Source organism: Pelodiscus sinensis, chromosome Z (assembly GCF_052426305.1).
Source record: "Pelodiscus sinensis isolate ZL-2025 chromosome Z, ASM5242630v1, whole genome shotgun sequence".
Taxonomy (NCBI): domain Eukaryota; kingdom Metazoa; phylum Chordata; order Testudines; family Trionychidae; genus Pelodiscus; species Pelodiscus sinensis.
The window spans coordinates 15816873-15837200 of record NC_143085.1 but is presented as its reverse complement, the minus strand read 5'-3'; the positions used below and the strand labels follow the sequence as shown (position 1 = coordinate 15837200).

Here is a 20328-nt window from a genome sequence, read left to right as displayed (position 1 = left end):
CGGGCTTAGGCACAGATTGGGATTGCTGCCAGTGTCAGCCCAGGCCACTGCCAACAAGGGCTGCTGGACCCGGTGGGTATGTCTAGACAACATGGCTCCATCGACGGAGCCATGTAGATTAGGTTTCTAAACATAGGGAAATGAAGCGGTGATTTAAGTAATCGCCACTTCATTTAAATCAAAATGGCTGCAGCGCTGTGCTGATCAGCTGTTTGGCGGCATAGTGCGGTAGTCTGGGAAGCCCTTGTTGACTGCCCCGTTATGCCTCGTGGACCGCGGAGCGTCCAGACTACCATGCTGTGCTGCCAGACAGCTGATCAGTACAGCGCAGCAGCCATTTTGATATAAATGAAGCGGCGATTATTTAAATCGCCGCTTCATTTCCTATGTCTAGAAACCTAATCTACATAACTCCGTCGACGGCGTGAGCCGAACTGAGCAGTCCCAGCAGCAGTCCCAGCAACTGCTACTCTGCCTTTTAAATGTAGTAAGATCCAGCAGCTCTTACTCAGGAGTGACCCGAGGCGGGCTGCAGCAGCTGGTGCCCCAGGCGGAATGCGCGATTGGCGCCCCCACCTGCACAGCCGTCAATGGAGTGACATCGCCATCGGGAGCCCCGTGACAGCATCATCGGGCACCTCGTTGAAGGCGGAGCCCTAGGCGACGGCCAAGTCAGTCTGTAGTCACGGGCCGCCCCTACTCTTAACAGCATTTAAAAGGCAGAGCTGCAGCAGTTCCGGCTCCTGGAGCTACCCCTTCTGCAACTCTGAAAAGCACCTCTCCTTATCAACTAATTGTGTAGTTAATACAAATTGTATAAACTACACCATTAGCCAAATACCCACTCCTTAACACCCTTAGTTCTGGACTTTGGTACTCTCAGTTTTGTTTAATTTTTGGTGAGCACCCAAGCTCTTTTTTAAAGTATCCATAAGTTGGTGTCTATTTTATCAATTGTATATTGTAGAAATCTATTAATTTTATTTTATTTGGCATGCAAAAGTCAGATATCTGTATTTCTGTATTCAAGAGTAGTGAACAGATAAATATCAAAATACATTCTCGTCGAGACGAGACATTAAAATAAAAAAAGAAAATGCAGAGAAAATGACTTGTAATTATATATAGATATAGATAGATAATAAAAAAATTGTTATTAAACATCACAGGCATCAAAGGACAATTGATCTCTTGGCTTTTGAGGAATGTATATATGAAGTAGAAATTAATAAATGATGTTTGGATAACAAGAAAATATGGACATCTTTTAATTCTTTTAAAGAAATGCACACACTATAGTGCTTTGCTGGATCCAGGCCAGAATGCTCAACATCTTGCAGAAGCCAGTCCTAGGCCTGTAAGTAGGTCATTATAAGGTTGTCCCTTTTTATTTGTTTAATAAAAAAAATACTACAGCCATGTTAGAGCAAAAACTTAATCTTAAATCTGAAAGAAACATATTCTGCTTATTAGGACAGGTGAAGGTTCTTACATACATGTATATTTTCTCTCTCTCTCTTGCCTCTTACTGAAGAATGAAGAAATCACCTAATCCAAAAAGAGGAAAGTTGTTTACTCTTTCTTACAATTCATCTGTGTCTTATTTCCATATGTGTTCATGGGCCCTGCAAACTGATAATGATTTGCTGTCCTTCAAGGTAAAAAAAGTTCCACTCTGTGTGTATGAGCCTTTATATTAGACCTGTAAAATTCACACAAGTTCCTATAATGTAGACTACTTCCAAATAGGCAGGACTGTGTGAGACAGACTGAGAATGTTTATGGTTTATGATTAAAATAAAACTTAATAGGTGTTTATGCTTGGCTCTTGCCCAAAAAGAGTAATTTTGTCATAAAGCAGGTTCAGTCCATAAATAATAAGATCTCAACAGGCATTTATTTGTTCATGATTGCATTTAAATCACAAATTATGAGTTACATGCACTTCTCTTGCCAATTTGCCAGAAACATGTTAAAAGCTTTATTAATGTGAAAAAGAAAAAGGGTGTGTTTCTTTGTGGCCGTCTCTAGCCACCCAGGAACAGTATTAACCTCAGGCAAAGTCAAATCTTTCTTCTATTAAGCAAAACTAATATAAACACAAAACTTGAAGTTTTAAGTTACAGTTGTCAAAATATATGAATCAGTATTTATTTCCGACGCTCCATATCCATTTATGCAGTCTCCTCTGGAACAGTCAGTCCAGCAAAGGCAGATGGTGCCTTCTCCAGACAGCTCTTCTAGTCTTCTTGCCGCCCTTTGTCTTTAGAGAGAAATTCAATTCTCTTCTGAAGCATGCTATGGTGGAAGTAAAGGAAACTTTAAAAAAGCAATGTAGTTAACACAATGACATCTCTTCTTTCTCTGAACACTGCAGTTTCAGTCTCTTGCTTCCTTTGCTCTATGAATCAAAGCACTTTCTGATGCAGGAACAAAATATAAGTGCAATTCTTCCTGCTATTTCTTTTCCAGTTATTGCCACATTTTACACAATGGTTACCAGTGATGGCAATGGAGTCTCCAGAAAAAATAACTTTTATTTATAGTCTTAATCCAGTTAACAGAAGTCCTAGCTGGCCAAAACTGAATGTGCTCTCTATAGTTATCCAGTTCTTGTAGATGGCTCCTCATCACTGTTATCTGGAAAATTGTCTCCTTTTCCATTGTTGATAGGACTTAGAAATCTTCCCTATGTTCTTTTAGTACATTCTAGCTTCCCCAAAGCTAGAGAGCAGCTGGCTTTCGGCAAACCAGCTGACAACCTGTAGAACTGAGGAAGATGTCCTGGCAGGCTTTGAAGTAAAGATATGAAAATAAAAGGAGACCACAGCTGTCTCTGGCTTGATTGATGGTTCCCCAAGGAGAGAGAAACTCATATATGGCAAGTATCTCAGATGGATTTGCACAATACACATGGACTAGAGTTGTATACTTGTATCTGAAAGCAAAATTTGGCTCTAAAATATACCAGAATGTCCCACACTGATAACCTTTGAAGACACCAAACATTTGCATTCCTTTTTCATTCAGAAGTAGAGATTCCAGGCAAGTGCTTATTTAAATAAAATGAAATGTAATTAAATGTCTGTGAGTGCATGCTAGGGGGTGAATATGAATAATGTTTCTAGCAATAAATTATTGTTACCTAGGAATCTGATTACTTCAGTGCAAATTGACATATGCAGTTTTGCCCATATTGTCATGCCAAAGGACATGTACAGAAATGAAAATTCCCAGGGCTTATTCCTCAGCCCCTACTCCAGCTGTTATGCATACGCACAAAGGGGCTGGAAAGCTGCACTAGTCTGTCAAGGATTCTCCCTGCTGTTGGAGAATCCTCAGACAATATAGAGATAGCTACGTTAGCTTTATACCAGCATTTCCCAAACTATGAAAAAAATACAGGGCCTCACCGTGGCTGCCGGGAGTGGAGCAGAGCGGGGCGGGCTGGGAGGAGGTGTGTGTGTGGGGTGGGGGGCAGAACCAGACACTGGGAAGCAGGGTTGAGGGTAGTAGGACTGTCCTGCAGAGATGGGGGAAGGCGGGAGGCTGGCGGAAGCAGGGCTGGGAGCAGCGGTGCTGTCCCGCAGAGATCTGTGAGGGCGGCAGAAGCAGGATTGGGGGCAGCAGGGCTGTTCAGTGGAGCTCGGGGAGGGCAGGTGGCGGAACCAGGGCTGGACGGGGGGTGGGAGGGCTGGATGGGGGAGATCAGGAGGAGGAGGATGGGAGAACCAGCTGCCAGAAGTGGGGCTGGTCGGGGGGGTCGTCGTGGGAGCGGGGCTGACTGGGGGAGATTGCGGGGGGGGGGGGGGGGCGGGAACCGGCCGCCGGAAGCAGGGCTGGACAGGGGAGATTGGGAGGAGAAAGGCGGGGGAGCGGGACAGACCCTGGCAGAAGAGTGAGTCTTGCTGGGGATTCCATTTTGCCCCGCCCACACATTCTCTTCCTGGAGTAGTTGCAAACTGCCTATCAGGTAGATACACTCAGGCAGCGTGAGCATATCTACCAGCCAGGCAGTTCACAGCTAAGGACTGATACACCTAATTATAATAAAACTTACCTAATTAGAAAATACCAGACATTTTATATCTCTGGTAATTTCTCAATTTGTTTCCCAGACAAAACCCTGCAATACCGGACTGTTGGGTACAAAATGGGACACCTGGCAACTCTACCCTTTCTTGCACCCTCCCTCCTATCCAGATACCCTTCCACCAAACTGCTCCTGCTCCCGCCTCCTGGAGTGCCCATGGGGCGCCGGGTTCCCTAAGCCCAGGCTGGGCGGAGGATGCAGCTGGGTGAAACACTGAAAATTTATTCATTTTTCATTCTTTTTTTATATGCGTTTATATTTTTGGGCTGCAAAAAACAGTACTGAAAAAAAAACCAGGTTCCAGCTAAAGTAAAAAGTTTGAGAAACCCTGATCTAGCCAGCTTTCTATCCATCTTACAGTCCATTTGTCCAATCCATATTCCCTTAACTTGCTGGCAAGAATATTGTGGGTGACTGTATCAAAAGCTTTGCTAATGCTGACACTGGGGGCTTTGGGTTGACCAGAAACAACTTATTTGGATATTCATCATTTGCTTAATGAATATGCAAATATGCAAATGAATGTTATTGGTCCTCCAAAAGCTCGTGAATGGATTTACTGGTCCCCGTGTCAAAAAATTTGGGAACCCCTGCTTTACACCATCCATTTCCTCCTCTCACTGTTCCCATATAAAGGGTATGGGTGAAGGCAAGCTATGGGTAGGGCCAAAGTACGTATCCCTTGGCCATTACCGCAATCCTTATAAAAGCCACAGCCAGAATAATTCTGAGCAGCATAAAGGGTTCTGTGAAGTTAGTGGGGTCTATTTCAGAGCCTGCTGAACCCAGAATCAGGAACGATAGAAAGATTTCTTTAAAGCCACCATCTTTTTCAACTGTGCTAGTTATGAGCATAAAACTGCTGAGGATACACCCCTAAGTGTGAAAGCTCTTAGGCTGACAGTAGGATCTAGTTTGAGATCTAGAATAGTTCTTATAAAGAGATGATTAATTAAATTTAATCCAGTCACTTGCAGAACTTTACTGAGTTATCTTTCTGTGGTAAATACTATGGCACAAGGATTTGATGTAAATGTCTCCAAAGGTAACAATAAATCAGAGATCTGCTTTTCATTGTTCTGTGCATTTCTTGGGTGTTTGTATTTTTGTTCATTTAGTTCACCCAAAAAAGTGATTTGGCTGCTTTCAACTTTTATGATATCATAGAAGAAGAACATTACTTCTGTAGATTATTAAATATATTGAAATAGGATTGTTAATTTTCTTCTGCTTAAATTCACAACTGTTTAAGGCTTTAGTGTGTGTGTTATAAATTAGATTTGAAATACTGATTGTAAAATAAATTGAAAAGAGTGTTTTGATAAGGTTTTCTTCAAATAGCCCTCTAAAGGCAGATTTAAATCTTTTAATAATTACAGATGTGTTCAAATTTTAAATCCTCTGTTATTAATCCAAACAATATACACAACAATAGTATATAAGAGTCAGATAGTCCCAAATCCTGTCTCCAGTGCACAGCCTGAGCAGTGGTGTTGAAGGAAGGAATCCTCTTGTTCTAAGACTCAGAGCAGCACCATGCTATGCCACTATAGTCTTCCCTTCCAATTCTGGAAGGCTTTGGTTTCCTCCACAGCACTTGTGCTCCTCTATACAAGGGAAATAACTGGCGATACTGTATAATGGCAGTTCTGTTGCTTCAGTATGCATCCCAAGACATAATGCACAGGTAGACTCCCCAGATTTTACAATAGTGCCTTTCCCACAGATTGCAGTGCAACTGCACTTGTTCTGTTGCAAATAGAATCCTCTGTACCCCTGCAGGAAAAGCTAAGATTTGCCCCTTAATAACCTTGGAACATTAGAAAAGTCATATCCCCTAATTCACTACCATCAGCATGAGCAATGATAGATGTGTAAACAAGTGACAAGTATTTAACAAAGTGATGTTTTACCCTATTCAAAATAAGGTTAGGCTATATGGTAATAAAAAAATGCCTGACTGCTCTCAGTACTACTGCTTGCAGTAGTGGAGAATTATGGATATGAATTTATTTGCTAGTATAGACTCAACCAGAAAAAAATATGTGAAATCAGTCTGTACCTCCAAATGCGACCATCACGTAGCCGTAATATAAGGAATGAGGATGAGATAATACAAACATCCACTAATGAATGTAACAGACATGTTTAACAACAAAAATAAGGGACGGAGAGAAAAAGTAAGATTTTTAAAAATAAAATCAGGTAATGTCCAATTGTATTGGAGATGATTGCAAAATAAGGAGGAAATAGCAGAAAGTGGAAGGGGAGTATGTGTTATATCCCAACAGGATTTTGTTTCTTTTTTGTTTGTTTCATTCTTTTATAAAACAATGTTTCTATCTAGATATGGATTCTACTGCTATCAAGCTTCCAAAAGCATCTTAGATCTGCTTAGATTTTAAGTCTCCTTCCCAGTTCCTACTGGATAGCATTCTAAAAAAATAAAGAACTTACACCAGTCATAATCACTTTAAAGGAGTCATGTTTTTACAGTAGTTTTATGACCTGGAGCCTGACCAAATAAACTTGCTTACCTAATGTCAGGTTCAGATTTTGGAGCTGCCAACCAAGACATCAGTCTGTACCTTGAAGCCAGAGGTGGATGCCAAACCGGGCATGCCTATGTGTCTGAAGCTATGGCAGGTAAGGTAATCAGGCCTACTAATTGTGAAACATTTTCCCTGTGCTTCATTTTATATGGAGCACATGAATCATCCTTCACTCAGATTTTGTTTTATCGTAAAACAATTAAATAATTATACTATAAAGGAAGCAGGAGAGTGTAGTATGTGTGAACAGCCTTAGTGTAATTTTCTGAGTTATCCAAGCTTTAATAGACTTGCAAATGTTTACTGGAGGCTTTGCAGCCTTAAAAATAGATGCAATTTATTTGCATCAGCTAAGAAGAAAATGAGAGAAATACAGAACCCAATCTTCTCTTCTGGTCTCATTATAAAATAGGGTAATGAGATGTGTTTGGGATGTTTAAAATGGATATTAATTTTAATGATAGGTTGCACTTATCCACTAAAAAATAAGTTATTGACTTTTTTTTTATTCTAAACATGGTATCTGGACAAAGTATCTAAGCCTTGTATTTATGTGGGATGAAAAATGGAAATAAAATTCTTATTTTTAAAAGTAATAGTAATTTGTACAGCATGAGGTAGGTATAATTTCCCTAGCTGAGGAAAAGTAAGTTTGTCATTTTCCCTAAGTCTCACAGTGTGGTAGGGTAGCGCTGGGAATAGAAATCCTGATTCATAGTTCCCAACTCTGAGCACTTAGATCACATTCCCTCTCTGTGTTTGTTAGTGCTACATCATTGGAAATGATTTACAAATTATCAAATGCTTTCAATGAATCCTGCCACTGATACACATTCGAAATTCCCATTGACTTCTATGGAAGGATACACTATATGAAGCAATTGTAGGAATGGGGTGGCCTTAATGTGCTAGGGCTTTCCTGCTTCCCTTGAAATCATAAAGGAGTTTTGCTATGAACTTCAGACAAAACAGGATGAGCCCATAGATCTAACCAATGGCAACTTAAAGATTCATGTACATCAGAAATAAATTAAAATGGTAGTACTGAATATTTATTAAGCAAAATAAGTTTTGTAAGGGTCTAATAAATTATCAGCATTTGATAAAGGGAGGGTAGGTTTTCAACTCATGAATTACTAGGTTTAATTAATTAATTAATTAATGTATGTAAAACTATTGGAGGATGTGGAATGGGAGACACTTTTATTATAATTATTGTTTACTATAGTGAAAATACTTTCCCTTCAGTTTTGTGCTTTCATTAGAAGCATCCTGGTGGGTTTCCTCATTGTGAGCCTCTGCATTAAAACCATATACTAAATGAACACCATTCCATGTATCCTTTTCTCCTGCCTGTGAGTGAGTTCAAAAATACTCTGTGAATCAGTGAAATAAAGTTCCTACTAGGAATAGTTTCAGTTAGAAACTTAGCTGTAGAGTGGAAGAAAATTGAGGTTAGACTTGTGGTTCAAGAGACATTGATTTCTCCTAACCAGTCAAGCAGGCGTCAGCATATTTTACTATGTTGAGGGCAGAGTAAAAATTACTATATCTGTATTCATAAATATTGATCCATGGGGAAGACCAGTATTTTCCCCTCATAAAGGAGCATATTAATAAATGCAAATGATACATAGTAATTGTCTGATGCACTTCACATCTTCCTGCCATTACTAACTGGGTGTGGTAGGCAAGAATGAGGATGTCTTCCCTTAAATTTATTTTTGCACTCCCTGGGAAAGGAATTGAACAAGAGTAATACATGTAGAAACTGGAAGTGCAGAGTTACTGCTTTATATAAACTATAATAATTATTTCTGCTGAGTTGACAGCAGATCACCTTTCTTTCCTTCCTTGACAATTATTTCAATACAACAAAAACAAAACGTTCTACTTAAGAGAGAAAATAAAACTTATTTTTAAAAAATTCCCCCTGAAACCAGAAGATGAGAGCTGAAGATTTTTCTTTAATGGGGTCCATTACTGAAGCAAATAGGGTGTTGTGATTTACTGCTTTGTGGAAATCAAACCTAGAAATCCAACTGATTTCAATAATCATATAATTTTACACATACATAAGCAAGTGTGCTTGTCCAAATATGAAACTTTCTGTAATTGGTATTATCTGAGCCTGCACAAACATTCTCCTTTTCATCTAAAACTTTATTTTTAAATGAGGCCAGTTTTTGCTATAATCAGTTCACTAGTTATATTCATTAAGAAAACAAAAAACTTAGGGCCGGATGTTCCTAAAATGCTCAGCACACACAAACTGCAGGGTGATGAGGAACTGTACGAGTTTGCCCATTAAATTATGAAAAAGACAAAGAACCTGACAAGTTGGTCCACAGATATCTTGCTTTATTGACTAGCAAAAGTAATCCACATTTTGGAGAGAATTGTTTTTGAAGAGTCATTTCTTGTGCAAGTGTCTCACAATGGATGGTTTCAGCCTGGCCTTTGCAGAAGAAAGAGGACTCTGTCTATTAAAGAATGAGGCATCCACAGAATCTCAGTCTTCATTTGAAGTCAAGATCAGCTAGGGAGAGTTCTCACATGCCTGGACATTCCCCTTTATAAGACAGGTGCGAGGGTTTTTGTTTTGTTTTCCTGTTTTTACAGGCCACTTTCAGTCCAGTGCTATGGTTTTGCCAGCCCTGATACTTACTTCAGGATTCCTTCCCACACTGAGCACTTCCTTAATTTGAAAGACCATATATCTTGGGGCTATGAAGAAAGGATCAGGGCTCTAACTGCAAGCACTCATGAAAGGCTACTTTCTTTTCTTTCCTCTATTGCAGAGAGCTCATATTAGCAGGACCACCCATTATTTGTTAGTTTAGCTACTCCTGAAATGAATGTTTTAATAACTAGTGTGAGAGTAGTCTGGAAAATTAATAGTGACAGTGAAGATTTGGCCAGTCCAGATTTGTTTCATGCTAGTTAGTCTCTGGTGATTTGAAAGAGAGACCATATAGTGACACTGAATGCTAGGTGCTAGTTAATTCTCCGGGAACGTCCTATAATTATTTTAAAGTCAAACACCAAACACAGTAGGTACATAGGATCAACAGAGAGGAGTTTGAAAATAATAAAATAAACTAGTATCTACATTACTGGAAAAGATGTCTCTACGCATGGTGTTAAACCCTGGGCCTGTTCCTGTAGTTATCTCCTATTAAAGCATTTACAAATGCTTGTTTTTCAGTTGCTTTTCATTAGGGATTTGCATCCTAGCTCACATGATCAGTTACCGTTTACAGGGTCATTAGCCTTTTGGCTAGTGCAATGATGAATATTTTCCTGAAGTGTGACATGTAATTCAGTAACATTCCCTTCTCTGAGTTATTTCAGAGGCTTAAATAAATTAGGTGTCTGCCCAGGGTGCCATGCCCTTTGGCCTGGGACATAATTAATCAAAATATCGCTCAATTGGTTACAGTGAGACTCAGACCTCTGTTAACTCCTTGATAACTAACAAAGAGGTTTTCAAATAGCTGTTGGATCTTAAACAGGGCAATGAATTTAGAGAAGTTATCTGCATTCAGCAGTTGTGGGCATTTTCACCTCGGCAAGATGAAGTGGAATCTAATTAGTGGGATAAATGGACAAAAATGATCAGAGAGATTATGTGAGACTAGAAAGTGGTATAAAAACACTCTTATTTGAGAAAATGGAACATGCATTTTGATGACTTCGGAATTCTATCTTTAATATTCTAAAATAACTTTCTGGGTATGTCTACACTGTGGGCCAATCTCAAGTTAAGATATGCAACTTTAGCTATGTTAATTGCAATAACTGAAGTCGAAGTACCTTAACTCGCCTTTTTGCACTGTCTGCACAGCAGGAAGTAAAAGGAAGAACACTCCTCCTTCAACTTCCCTTACTCCTTGTGAAATGAGGGTTACAGAAGTTGGAGTAAAAAGTCTGTTATTTTGAAATTGCTTCAAAATAACAGGCTTGCTGTATAGATATGCACTCTTTTGTTTTGAAATAACATACACTATTTCCAAATAAGCATGTAGTTTAGACATACCCTCAGAGAACAAAAGGAATTGGGTTGTGATAGCCAGGTTATGTCTTGGTTACTATGTCTAAACTATTTACTGAAGGTCTCCCTCAGGCTTAGACCATGAACCATCTTGCTATGATATTCTGACATTTTGAGATTCATAATGTTTGAATCAAGTGCAAAAAGGAAAATTGTTTAGACTTTCAGGAAGAAAAGCAATTTATATGCTACAGTGATGGACACTGAAAAAATGATGTAACAATCATTGTTCTGAATAAACATGTATGGAATTCCAGAGGTTGCCATTAGTGGCAGCATTCTGGGGCTCTCTCTGTTCACTGTTCATTTCAGTGTTAGGGGGTTTTTTTTGGTTTGGTTTGGTTTTTTTGGGGGAGTGGGTTCATTATTTGTTTGGTGCTTGCGCTAAAGGCTGTCTGGAGAATGGGAAGAATAATTGCTCTTATAAAACTTTTTGTTATGTTTCTGAACAGCCTGACTTTGGTTCATGTCCTTTTCTTCTGGCTGGCTACGAGGATGGATCAGTGATTCTGTGGAATTTATCAGGGGGAAAAATGTTAAGCCGACTTGCATGCCACCAAGAGCCAGTCATGAGTCTTGACTTTGACTCTGAAAAGACGAAGGGCATTTCGGGCTCATCTGAGAAGATGCTTAGTGTCTGGAGCCTCGATGAGCAGCAGAACTTAAAGGTCAGGATCATCAGCTCCTCTGTGTCATTTATCCCGCTTTGCACTAACAGTTTGATAGACTAAAAAAATATTTAGTCATGAAGAAGAGTTGTTGCAGATCTCTAACTAATTAATCACAGACTGGTTAGAATGCAGGAGAAGGCTGTCTGTGCAGTTAGGCTATAGTTGAAGAAAGGTGGGGATTTTTTTTCACTATTTGGGTTTTACCAAAGCTGATTTTTTGGCAACTGGCACATGGGCCTAGCATTCCACAAGTCACTATTTTTATACTTTTCTCATTACATTATTATCCAGTGGTCAGAGCACTTAATAAAATTATTTCCAATAGAAATAAAGGGTTATTTTTCTAAGGATTTTGCTTGAGTGCCAAGAGATTTCTCTTTACCTTAGGAAAGAGAAACATGTAACTTACAAACAAAAGATTAAGGCTACAATACATTATTTATGTGCCAACTAATATTGAAAATCAATGGGATTTAAACACTTTTGAAAATTCTGTCATAAGACATGAAAAAAGTTGTTAATATTAATATAGGTAGTAGAACACTCTGATTACCGGGGATGGCTCCTTTAACAAGATATTAGAAAACTTATCCAGTGTTGGTTGGGTCCTTAACTCAAATAAGTTTTATTTTTCTTCACTTAAATAATTGTTCTGGGGTGATGCTAGGAATGAAGGGTTCGGTATCCAGGCTGCCCTAGGGAGAGAGGACAACCCCAGTCCTTTTTCACCATAGCAGCTTGGGACCTGTCCATGGCTGCTGCAGCTGCAGCAGACATAGCTAGGGGAGGGGTACATTTCCCCCGGCTGGGAAACAAACAAACACATAGCCAAACTGACACACAAACAGACAAGCAGAAAAATACAGTAGATAGCTCTCCCTTTCTCCACCCCTGCCCCCTGCTGGCCCAAGGGTGTTAGGCTGTCCTGATCCACATCTTTGGCCTCTTGCTACCCTCTGTGGTCATAACTCTCCCTCCTGCCAGACCCCTTCCTTTCCATTTTATTAGAAACAATAAAATGCCAGGCACATCCCATTATCCTGTCACAACCAAACCATGACCTTACTTTAAGCTATAAGAGGAAGTGACATACTGAATGTGATGGTTCTAGCTCTTACCATTAAGGAGGCAATCATGAACAAGTGGACTCACTGATGACACACAGACAGATGCACATTTCTAAAATATATACTAAGATAGACTAAGAAACCAGTTGAGCCTAATGATGGTAAATAGCACTGAGCATGGGTTACTCTGGACCAAAGAGTTTGTGGGGCCCATGACAGCATGGCTGAACCACACAGCCACGTGGCTTCCAGTCAGAGCAGCGAGTGAGTGGCGGGGTTGGCAGAACCAGGATCTAGGAAGTGCAAGGTCCTGAATGCTCAGGAGCCGAGGCAATTGTCTTGCTTGCCTTGCCCAAAGGCCGGGCCTGATCATAAGTGAAAGTTGGGTCAGTGCCACAGTGTTGAGTAGGTGTGGAAATTCTAGAATCTAATACAGAAGTAGCCAAATGACGATTGTGGATAAAGTGTATGAAAGTGTAAAGTGCTACCTTGCCTGAGTATCTCTTCACAACATACGAATGGAAGGGTATAGAACCATAGAATCCTAGGGCTGGAAGAAGACTCTAGAGATCATTGAGTCCAGCCCCCTGCCCAAAGCAGGACCAACCTCAATTAAATCATCCCAGCCAGGATTATTTATCAAGGATGATTTGTCAAGCTGAGACTTAAAAACCTTTAGGGGGTAGAGATTCTACCACCTCCCTAGGTAACCCATTCCAGTGCGTCACCACCCTCCTAGTGAAATAGATTTTCCTAAAATCCAACCTAGACCTCCCTCCCCCCTTCTCTCCTTCCCCTCCCCCTCACCCACTGCAACTTGAGACTATTGCTCCTTGTTCGGCCATGTGCCACTACAGAGAAAAACCTCTCTCTATCCTCTTTGGAACTCCTCTTCAGGAAGTTAAAGACTGCTATCAAATCCCCCTTCACACATCTCTTCTAGAAGCACAGACCACTAGAACTGGAAGGGATATTGAAAGATCATTAAGACCAGTCTTGGCAGATCAAACCATCTAAATCATCCCTAATAGATGTTTATCCAAACTGCTCTTAAATATCTCCAGTGATGGAGATTCTACAATCTTCCTAGGCAATTTATTTCAGTGTTTTACCACCCTGACAGGAAGCTTTTCCTAATATCCAACCTAAACCTCTCTTTCTGCAATTTAATCTCATTGCTTCTTGTCCTATCATCAGAAGCCAAGGAGAACAATTTTTCTCCCTTGTAACATCCTTTTAGATACTTGAGAACCGCTATCATGTCCCCTCTCAGTCTTCTGTTTTCTAAACTAAGCAAGCCCAGTTCTTTCAGTCTTCCCTCATAGCTCATGTTTTCTAGGCATTTAATCATTTTTGTAGCTCTTTTCTGGACCTTCTCTAATTTTTCCACATCTTTCTTGAAATGTGGTATCCAGAACGGGACACAATACTCCAATTGAGGCCTAATCAGTGCAGAGTAGCGTGGAAGAATGACTTCTCATGTCTTGCTCACAAAACTCCTGTTAATGCATCCCAGAATCATGTTTGCTTTTTTTTGCAACAGTGTCACACAGTTAACTCATATTTAGCTTGTGGTCCACTATGACCCCTAGATCTCTTTCTGCAGTACTCTTTCTAGACTGTCACTTCGCATTCTGTATGTGTGAAACTGATTGTTCCCTCCTCAGTGTAGTACTTTGCATTTGTCCTTATCAAACTTCATCTTCTTTACCTCAGACCATTTCTCCAGTTTGTCCAGATTTTGAATTATGATCCTATCCTCCAAAGCAGTTGCAATCCCTCCCTGCTTGGTATCATCGGCAAACTTAATAATTGTACTCTCTATGCCATCATCTAAATTGTTGATGAAGATATTGAACAGAACCGGTCCCCAGACCCGTGCAGAACCCCACTTGTTATACCCTTCCATCATGATTGTGAACCATTAATCACTACTCTCCAGTAGTGGTTATCAGCCAGTTATATACCTACCTTATAGTAGCTCTATCTAGGTTGTATTTCCCTACTATATTGATAAGAAGCTCATGTAAGACTGTATCAAATGCTTTAACAAAGTGTAGGTATACCATGTCCACCGCTTCTCCCTGATCTATAAAACTGTTATTCTGTCATAGAAAGCTATCAGATTGGTTTGACATGATTTGTTCTTTAGAAATCCATGCTGGCTGTTACCTTATTATCTTCCAGTTGTTTGCAGATGAATTCCTTAATTGCTTGCTCCATTATCTTCCCTGTATAGAGAGGCCTTTAACATAACATAAGAATTGCCCTATGGTGTCAGAAAAAAGGTCCATCTATCTTAGTATTCTGTATTCTGATAGTATTCAGTGCTAGATGCCCCAGAGGAAATAACCTTACAGGTAATCATCAAGTGATCCATCCTTATTGCTCATTCCCAGCTTCTAGCAGAGGCTAGGGACACCAGCCATGCCCATCCTGGCTAATAGTCATCAATGGACCTCTCCTCCGTGAATTTATCTAGTTCTTTTTTGAACCCTGTTAAAGTCTTAGCCCTTACAACTCCTTTGTGCAGCAGACCTGTATGCAGTCTGCAGTGATTGTTTGTTGGAGGGATTACCAGATCTATATTTATACTGCCTCCCAGAAGAGAACCAGTTGCTGTTCAAACTCCTGGGTTACCTATAGTTTTGTGAGTATGCATTGTAGAGGGAGCAGTGAATTTCATCCTAGGAGAAGTAATTTGTTTTTATTCAATACAGCTTTTTTTCACTGGATTTTCTGTATTGACATTAGTCTGTGATAAATCAAGACAGAAAGAAAGGGATGTTTCCCTTACAATGTCCTCTCAGTTATATGTTATGAATTAACCTTAATAGGAGATGACAGGTGTGATTTAAGGGTGAATAAACTCTGAAGTTGTTCACCTGAGGGTATTTCAGGTTTGGGTTTTTAATGGTTTGTATTTCCAAACTTGTATTCCCAGTAGATGCACAGTTGGTTACTGCAGATTTCACTGACAGTACTTTTCCTTGGATGAAGTGCTATTTAAGTGCAAAATATTAAGCCATAAATAACATTTTTCACTGCATGCATAGTGTGAATCCACTAATAAAATAAATAAAATGTGTCTCCACTGCTAGAAATAGCCAATGACACAGATTGTGTTTTTTTCCACTGTTGAATTAATAATACAAACCAGATGGGGATTTTTCCTGACATTCCAGGTACCTGAGGTAATAGTAGTGTTTAGAAAGCCACTCAGTGGCACACTATTTTTACTCTAAAAAGTTCTAATAACTAAACTTGGCACATAGCTATCTGCCTTCAGAGACATAATGATGCAGCAATGGCACTGCAGTGCTGTTTTATGTGGCAGTATTCCAGTATGTCAGTGAAAAGATGATGTAGCTAACTACATGGCTTATCCCATGAGGGAAGCTGGCATATCATCTGGTACCAGTAAATTACTGAAGTCATTAATATTAGTGAATGGCTGAATTGGATATGAGGCTTCTGAATTGAATAAGAGAATATAATTAAGGGATAATCTTTGTGGCAGAGAAATACAGAAGGCAATAAACAGCTTTTGGGGTGATTAAACAGCGAAGCAGAGCTGAGCCATTCAAAAATTACCAAACCTCTTTACTGCTCATAAACTCTATTTTATTATGGATATATAATGAAAAGGAAGGTTTCACCAACCCCAGTGTAAATCTGAATTTTTTTTTATATTTAGGTTTTAAAAACTCAATATTGCTGCGCCTTCTTGGCTAGAACTTGGGCCCAGAACAAGGGCGGGGCTTGTTTCATATACATTGAGGGTTTTAAATCTCCTCGGTAAAAAGGGGGTGGCATGTCAAAGACATTTGGTGTCCTCTAGTTCTTATATTATGGGAACAAATATATAACTTTTCTTTATTCACCCTCTCCACACACTCATGATTTTATATACCTCTATCATATCCCCCCTCAGTCTCTCCTTTTCTAAACTGAAAAGTCCCCGTCTCTTTAGCCTCTCCTCATCCCCTAATCATTTTAGTTACTCTTTTCTGAACCTTTTCTGAATCATTTTAGTTGCTCTTTTCTGAACCTTTTCTAATACCAAAATATCTTTTTTGAGGTGAGGAGACCACATCTGTATGCAATATTCAAGATGTGAGTTTACTATAGTTTTATATAGGGACAGTAAGATATTCTTCGTCTTATTTTCTATCCCCTTTTTAATAATTCCTAGCATCCTATTTCCTTTTTTGACTGCCGCTGCACACTCCGTGGACGTTTTCAGGGAACTATCCATGATGACTCCAAGATCTCTTTCCTGATTAGTTGTAGCTAAGTTAGCCCCATCGTATTGTATGTATAGTTGGGGTTATTTTTTCCAATGTGCATTACTTTACACTTATCCACATTAAATTTCATTTGCCATTTTGTTGCCCAATCACTCAGTTTGGTGAGATCTTTTTGAAGTTCTTCACAGTCTGCTCTGGTCTTGACTATCTTGAACAGTTTAGTATTGTCAGCAAACTTTGCCACCTAACTGTTTACCCCTTTCTCTAGATTGTTTATGAATAAATCGAATAGGACTGGTCCTAAGACTGACCCTTGGGGAATACCACTAGTTACCCCTCTCCATTCTGAAAATTTACCATTTATTCCTACCCTTTGTTTCCTGTCTTTTAATCAGTTTTCAATCCGTGAAAGGATCTTTCCTCTTATACCATGACAACCTAATTTACACAAGAGCCTTTGGTGAGGCACCTTGTCAAAAGCTTCCTGGAAATCTAAGTATACTCTATCTACTGGATCCCCCTTGTCCACATGTTTGTTAACCCCTTCAAAGAACTCTAATAGATTAGTAAGACATGATATCCCTTTACAGAAACCATGTTGACTTTTGCCCAACAAATTATGTTCTTCTGCATGTCTGACAATTTTATTCTTGACTATTGTTTCAACTAAATTGCTTGGTATTGATGTTAGATTTATCGGTCTGTAATTGCCAAGATCACCTCTAGAACCCTTTTTACATATTGGCGTTCTGTTAGCTGTCTTCCAGTCCTTGAATACAGAAGCTGATTTAAAGGATAGTTTACAAACCACAGTTAATAGTTCTATAATTTTACATTGAGCCCTTGAGTGAATGCCATCCGGTCCCGGTCATTTGTTACTGTTAAGTTTTTCTGTTTGTTCCAAAACCTCCTCTAATGACATATCAATCCGGGACAATTCCTCACATTCATCACCCACAAAGGATGATGCAGGTTTGGGAATCTCCCTAACATCCTCAGCCGTGAAGAACGAAGCAAAGAAATCATTTAGTCTCTCTGTAATGGCTTTATCGTCCTTGATTGTTCCTGTTGTATCTTGATCATGTAGGGGCCTCACTGGTTTTTTAGCAGGCTTCCTGCTTCTAATACAAGCAGTCCCCGGGTTACATGGATCCGACTTACATCAGATCCCTACTTACAAACGGGGTGAGGCAACCCCGCACTAGCTGCTTCCCCCCAGCAGACCAGGGAGACGCAAAGCTAGCGCCCCTCCCAGCAGACCAGGGAGACGTGGAACGGCTTTTCTCAGCAGACACCTCAGCTTGAGAATAAAGGACTGAGGGAAGTGAGGTGTGGGAGAATAAAACTGAGCTCTGGAGAAATGTTTGGCTAGAGTTTCCCCTACAATATGTACCAGTTCCGACCTACATACAAATTCAACTTAACAACAAACCTACAGTCCCTATCTTGTACGTAACCCGGGGACTGCCAGTATACTTAAAAAACATTTTGCTATTACTTTTTGAATTTTGGGCTAGCTGTTCCTCAAAATCTTTTTTGGCTTTTCTTATTACATATTTATTCTTAATTTGGCCGTGTATATGTTCCTTTCCATTTACCTCACTAGGATTGGACTTCTGCTTTTTAAAAGATGCCTTTTTATCTTTCGGCCAATGGGAGCAGTGGGGAAAGCCTACAGGCAGTGCCTCCCTGCGCTACTGTTCCCCCAGCTCAGGGGGAGGGGGAACAGAAGTGTGCTGAGCCACTTGCTCCTCTGTGAACCAGATCCAGCCCACAAGGCTCAGGGATCCCCACTCCACAGCAGGAACCTGACACTCCAACCTTGCAGGGGATGGTGGGAGAAGCTGCAGGGCTGGAGTGCAGCGTGAGCTCTGAGCTGCAGGGGGGAGGGGGCTGAACTTTGAGCCCTGGCCCACATACAAGTTGGCTGTGGACCACTAGTGGTCTACAGACCACACTTTGAGAACTGCTGAATTATATCAGTTATCTGAACTAAAAAGCTATGGCTGCAAAAGGCCAACATAACTGCATCTGTACTATGACTTTTGCCGGCAAAGCCGTGTTAATTAGTGATGAAATTTTTTTCCAAACTGCTAACCAGCTGTTGGGGTGTCCATCAGCTTGATTGTGTATATATTTTCATAATTTAAATAAGGGATTGATCTAGATTTGAAGTACATTAGGAGACTTTTAAGGGAATTAATATACTTTTAATTGACCTTATTCTGGATATAATGTACCAATTATGTATCATGGAATGTTTTTTTCTGAGAAAAAGTATAGACATTAAAGAGAACTTTCCCTTTAGAAAAACAGCTGCCACCCAAAGATGTATGTAAACTATCATTTGAATTATGTTGAATTCTATTTTTGTTTTGTTTTGTTTTTTACAAGAGAGATATGTTCCAAAGAATGTGTTCTAACTTCAGTTTATGGAGGAATTTATATGTTATCCCTTAGTATAAATGGGCACAGCGTGTGTGTATACGTGTGTTTGCATATTATATGTATAAAAATTGTAGCACACTGTGTTCAGAGGATGGCTCTAAAGTCTTTTCCTCTTTACAATGTATGTGCTGAAATGTACTAGTTTTCTCCTCTATTGATGCTGCCTAGTAGTTATAGTATCTGAAATAAGTAATAATACAATTATTAGTAACACTTTGGGGTAGGTCCTTCAATGTTGCAAAGTATCTTATGAGGGACACCAAGCACTATCAATTGCTACTGCCAAGTTGTGCACCTCCTCATAGGTGAGTGTCAGATCAAAGCAATAAAATGCTTCCAAGTTTGAAATCAGTAACTAGTTCATAATCCTCATCAGTAATCTCTTGGGTCCATGTGGTAACAATATAAATTTACTGACATTGTGACCTAATTCTTGGAAGCATTCCTTTCTCAGAGCTCTGTGTAGAGTGGCATTACAACCTATTTATATCAGTCAGAACGAGTGGCAGGTAGTGTAATACTAGGTGAAAAGCCCTTCATAGGAATACCCCTGAAGTGTGGAAAAAAGGTGTGGTTTTGAACTTTGCAGCTCAGAACCACCTCTGAGCATGACTACAGTGAGAAGGCATACCTGTTGTCACTTAAACCAATTTTGCAGTGATGGAAGAGTATAAACAATTTTAAATTGCAAAAATGTACAACAGTTACTTTCTTTTTTTAAAGAGATCATGCTGAAGGTTGACTCTTGTGGTTTTTTATCCTTTTCTACTATTATCCAGGGCCGGATTAAAGCATGGGCTAGCAGGGCAGCTGCCTAGGGCACCAACCTATGTGGGGCGTCTGATGGCAGCTGTAAGGGGTGCATAGCGCCCCTTAGAGCTGCCATCAGGCGCTGTGCACCCGGCTCCTGGATCGTGGGCTGCAGCAGCTCACAGTAGCCACCCTGCAGTGGTCTCCCAGGGCAGAGGCCGCGTTAACTCCTGCAGCGCCAGCCAGCAGTGCCCTTCCCCCTGCTGCCGCAGGGCCCTGCATGGCCAGGCTCGGCCTGCCCCGGGTAGCCCCGGGCTGCGCGCCAGTGGCGGTAGCAAGGCTGCGCAGGACACGTGCGTCCTGCTGCTGCCAGCTCCACGCGCCCTCTCCCACATGCCGAGTGGAGGCAGGGCCGCGCATGCGCCCTCCTCCACATGCTGGTG

General features: G+C 40.4%; 1 protein-coding gene across 6 annotated transcripts in view; it reads left to right on the top strand.

Moving 5' to 3' along the window:
* Positions 1-20328, top strand: part of GNB1L (G protein subunit beta 1 like) — a 68722-nt gene that overhangs the window by 46506 nt on the left and 1888 nt on the right. For 5 of the 6 annotated variants that reach the window (XM_075898305.2, XM_075898304.2, XM_075898306.2 and 2 more), the window contains 3 exons: positions 1283-1357; positions 6641-6739; positions 11152-11367. In XM_075898305.2, coding sequence (XP_075754420.1) covers positions 1283-1357; positions 6641-6739; positions 11152-11367 — 390 coding nt within the window. The remainder of the gene's footprint in view (positions 1-1282; positions 1358-6640; positions 6740-11151; positions 11368-20328) is intronic. The other variant, XM_075898310.2, reaches the window with a different exon arrangement.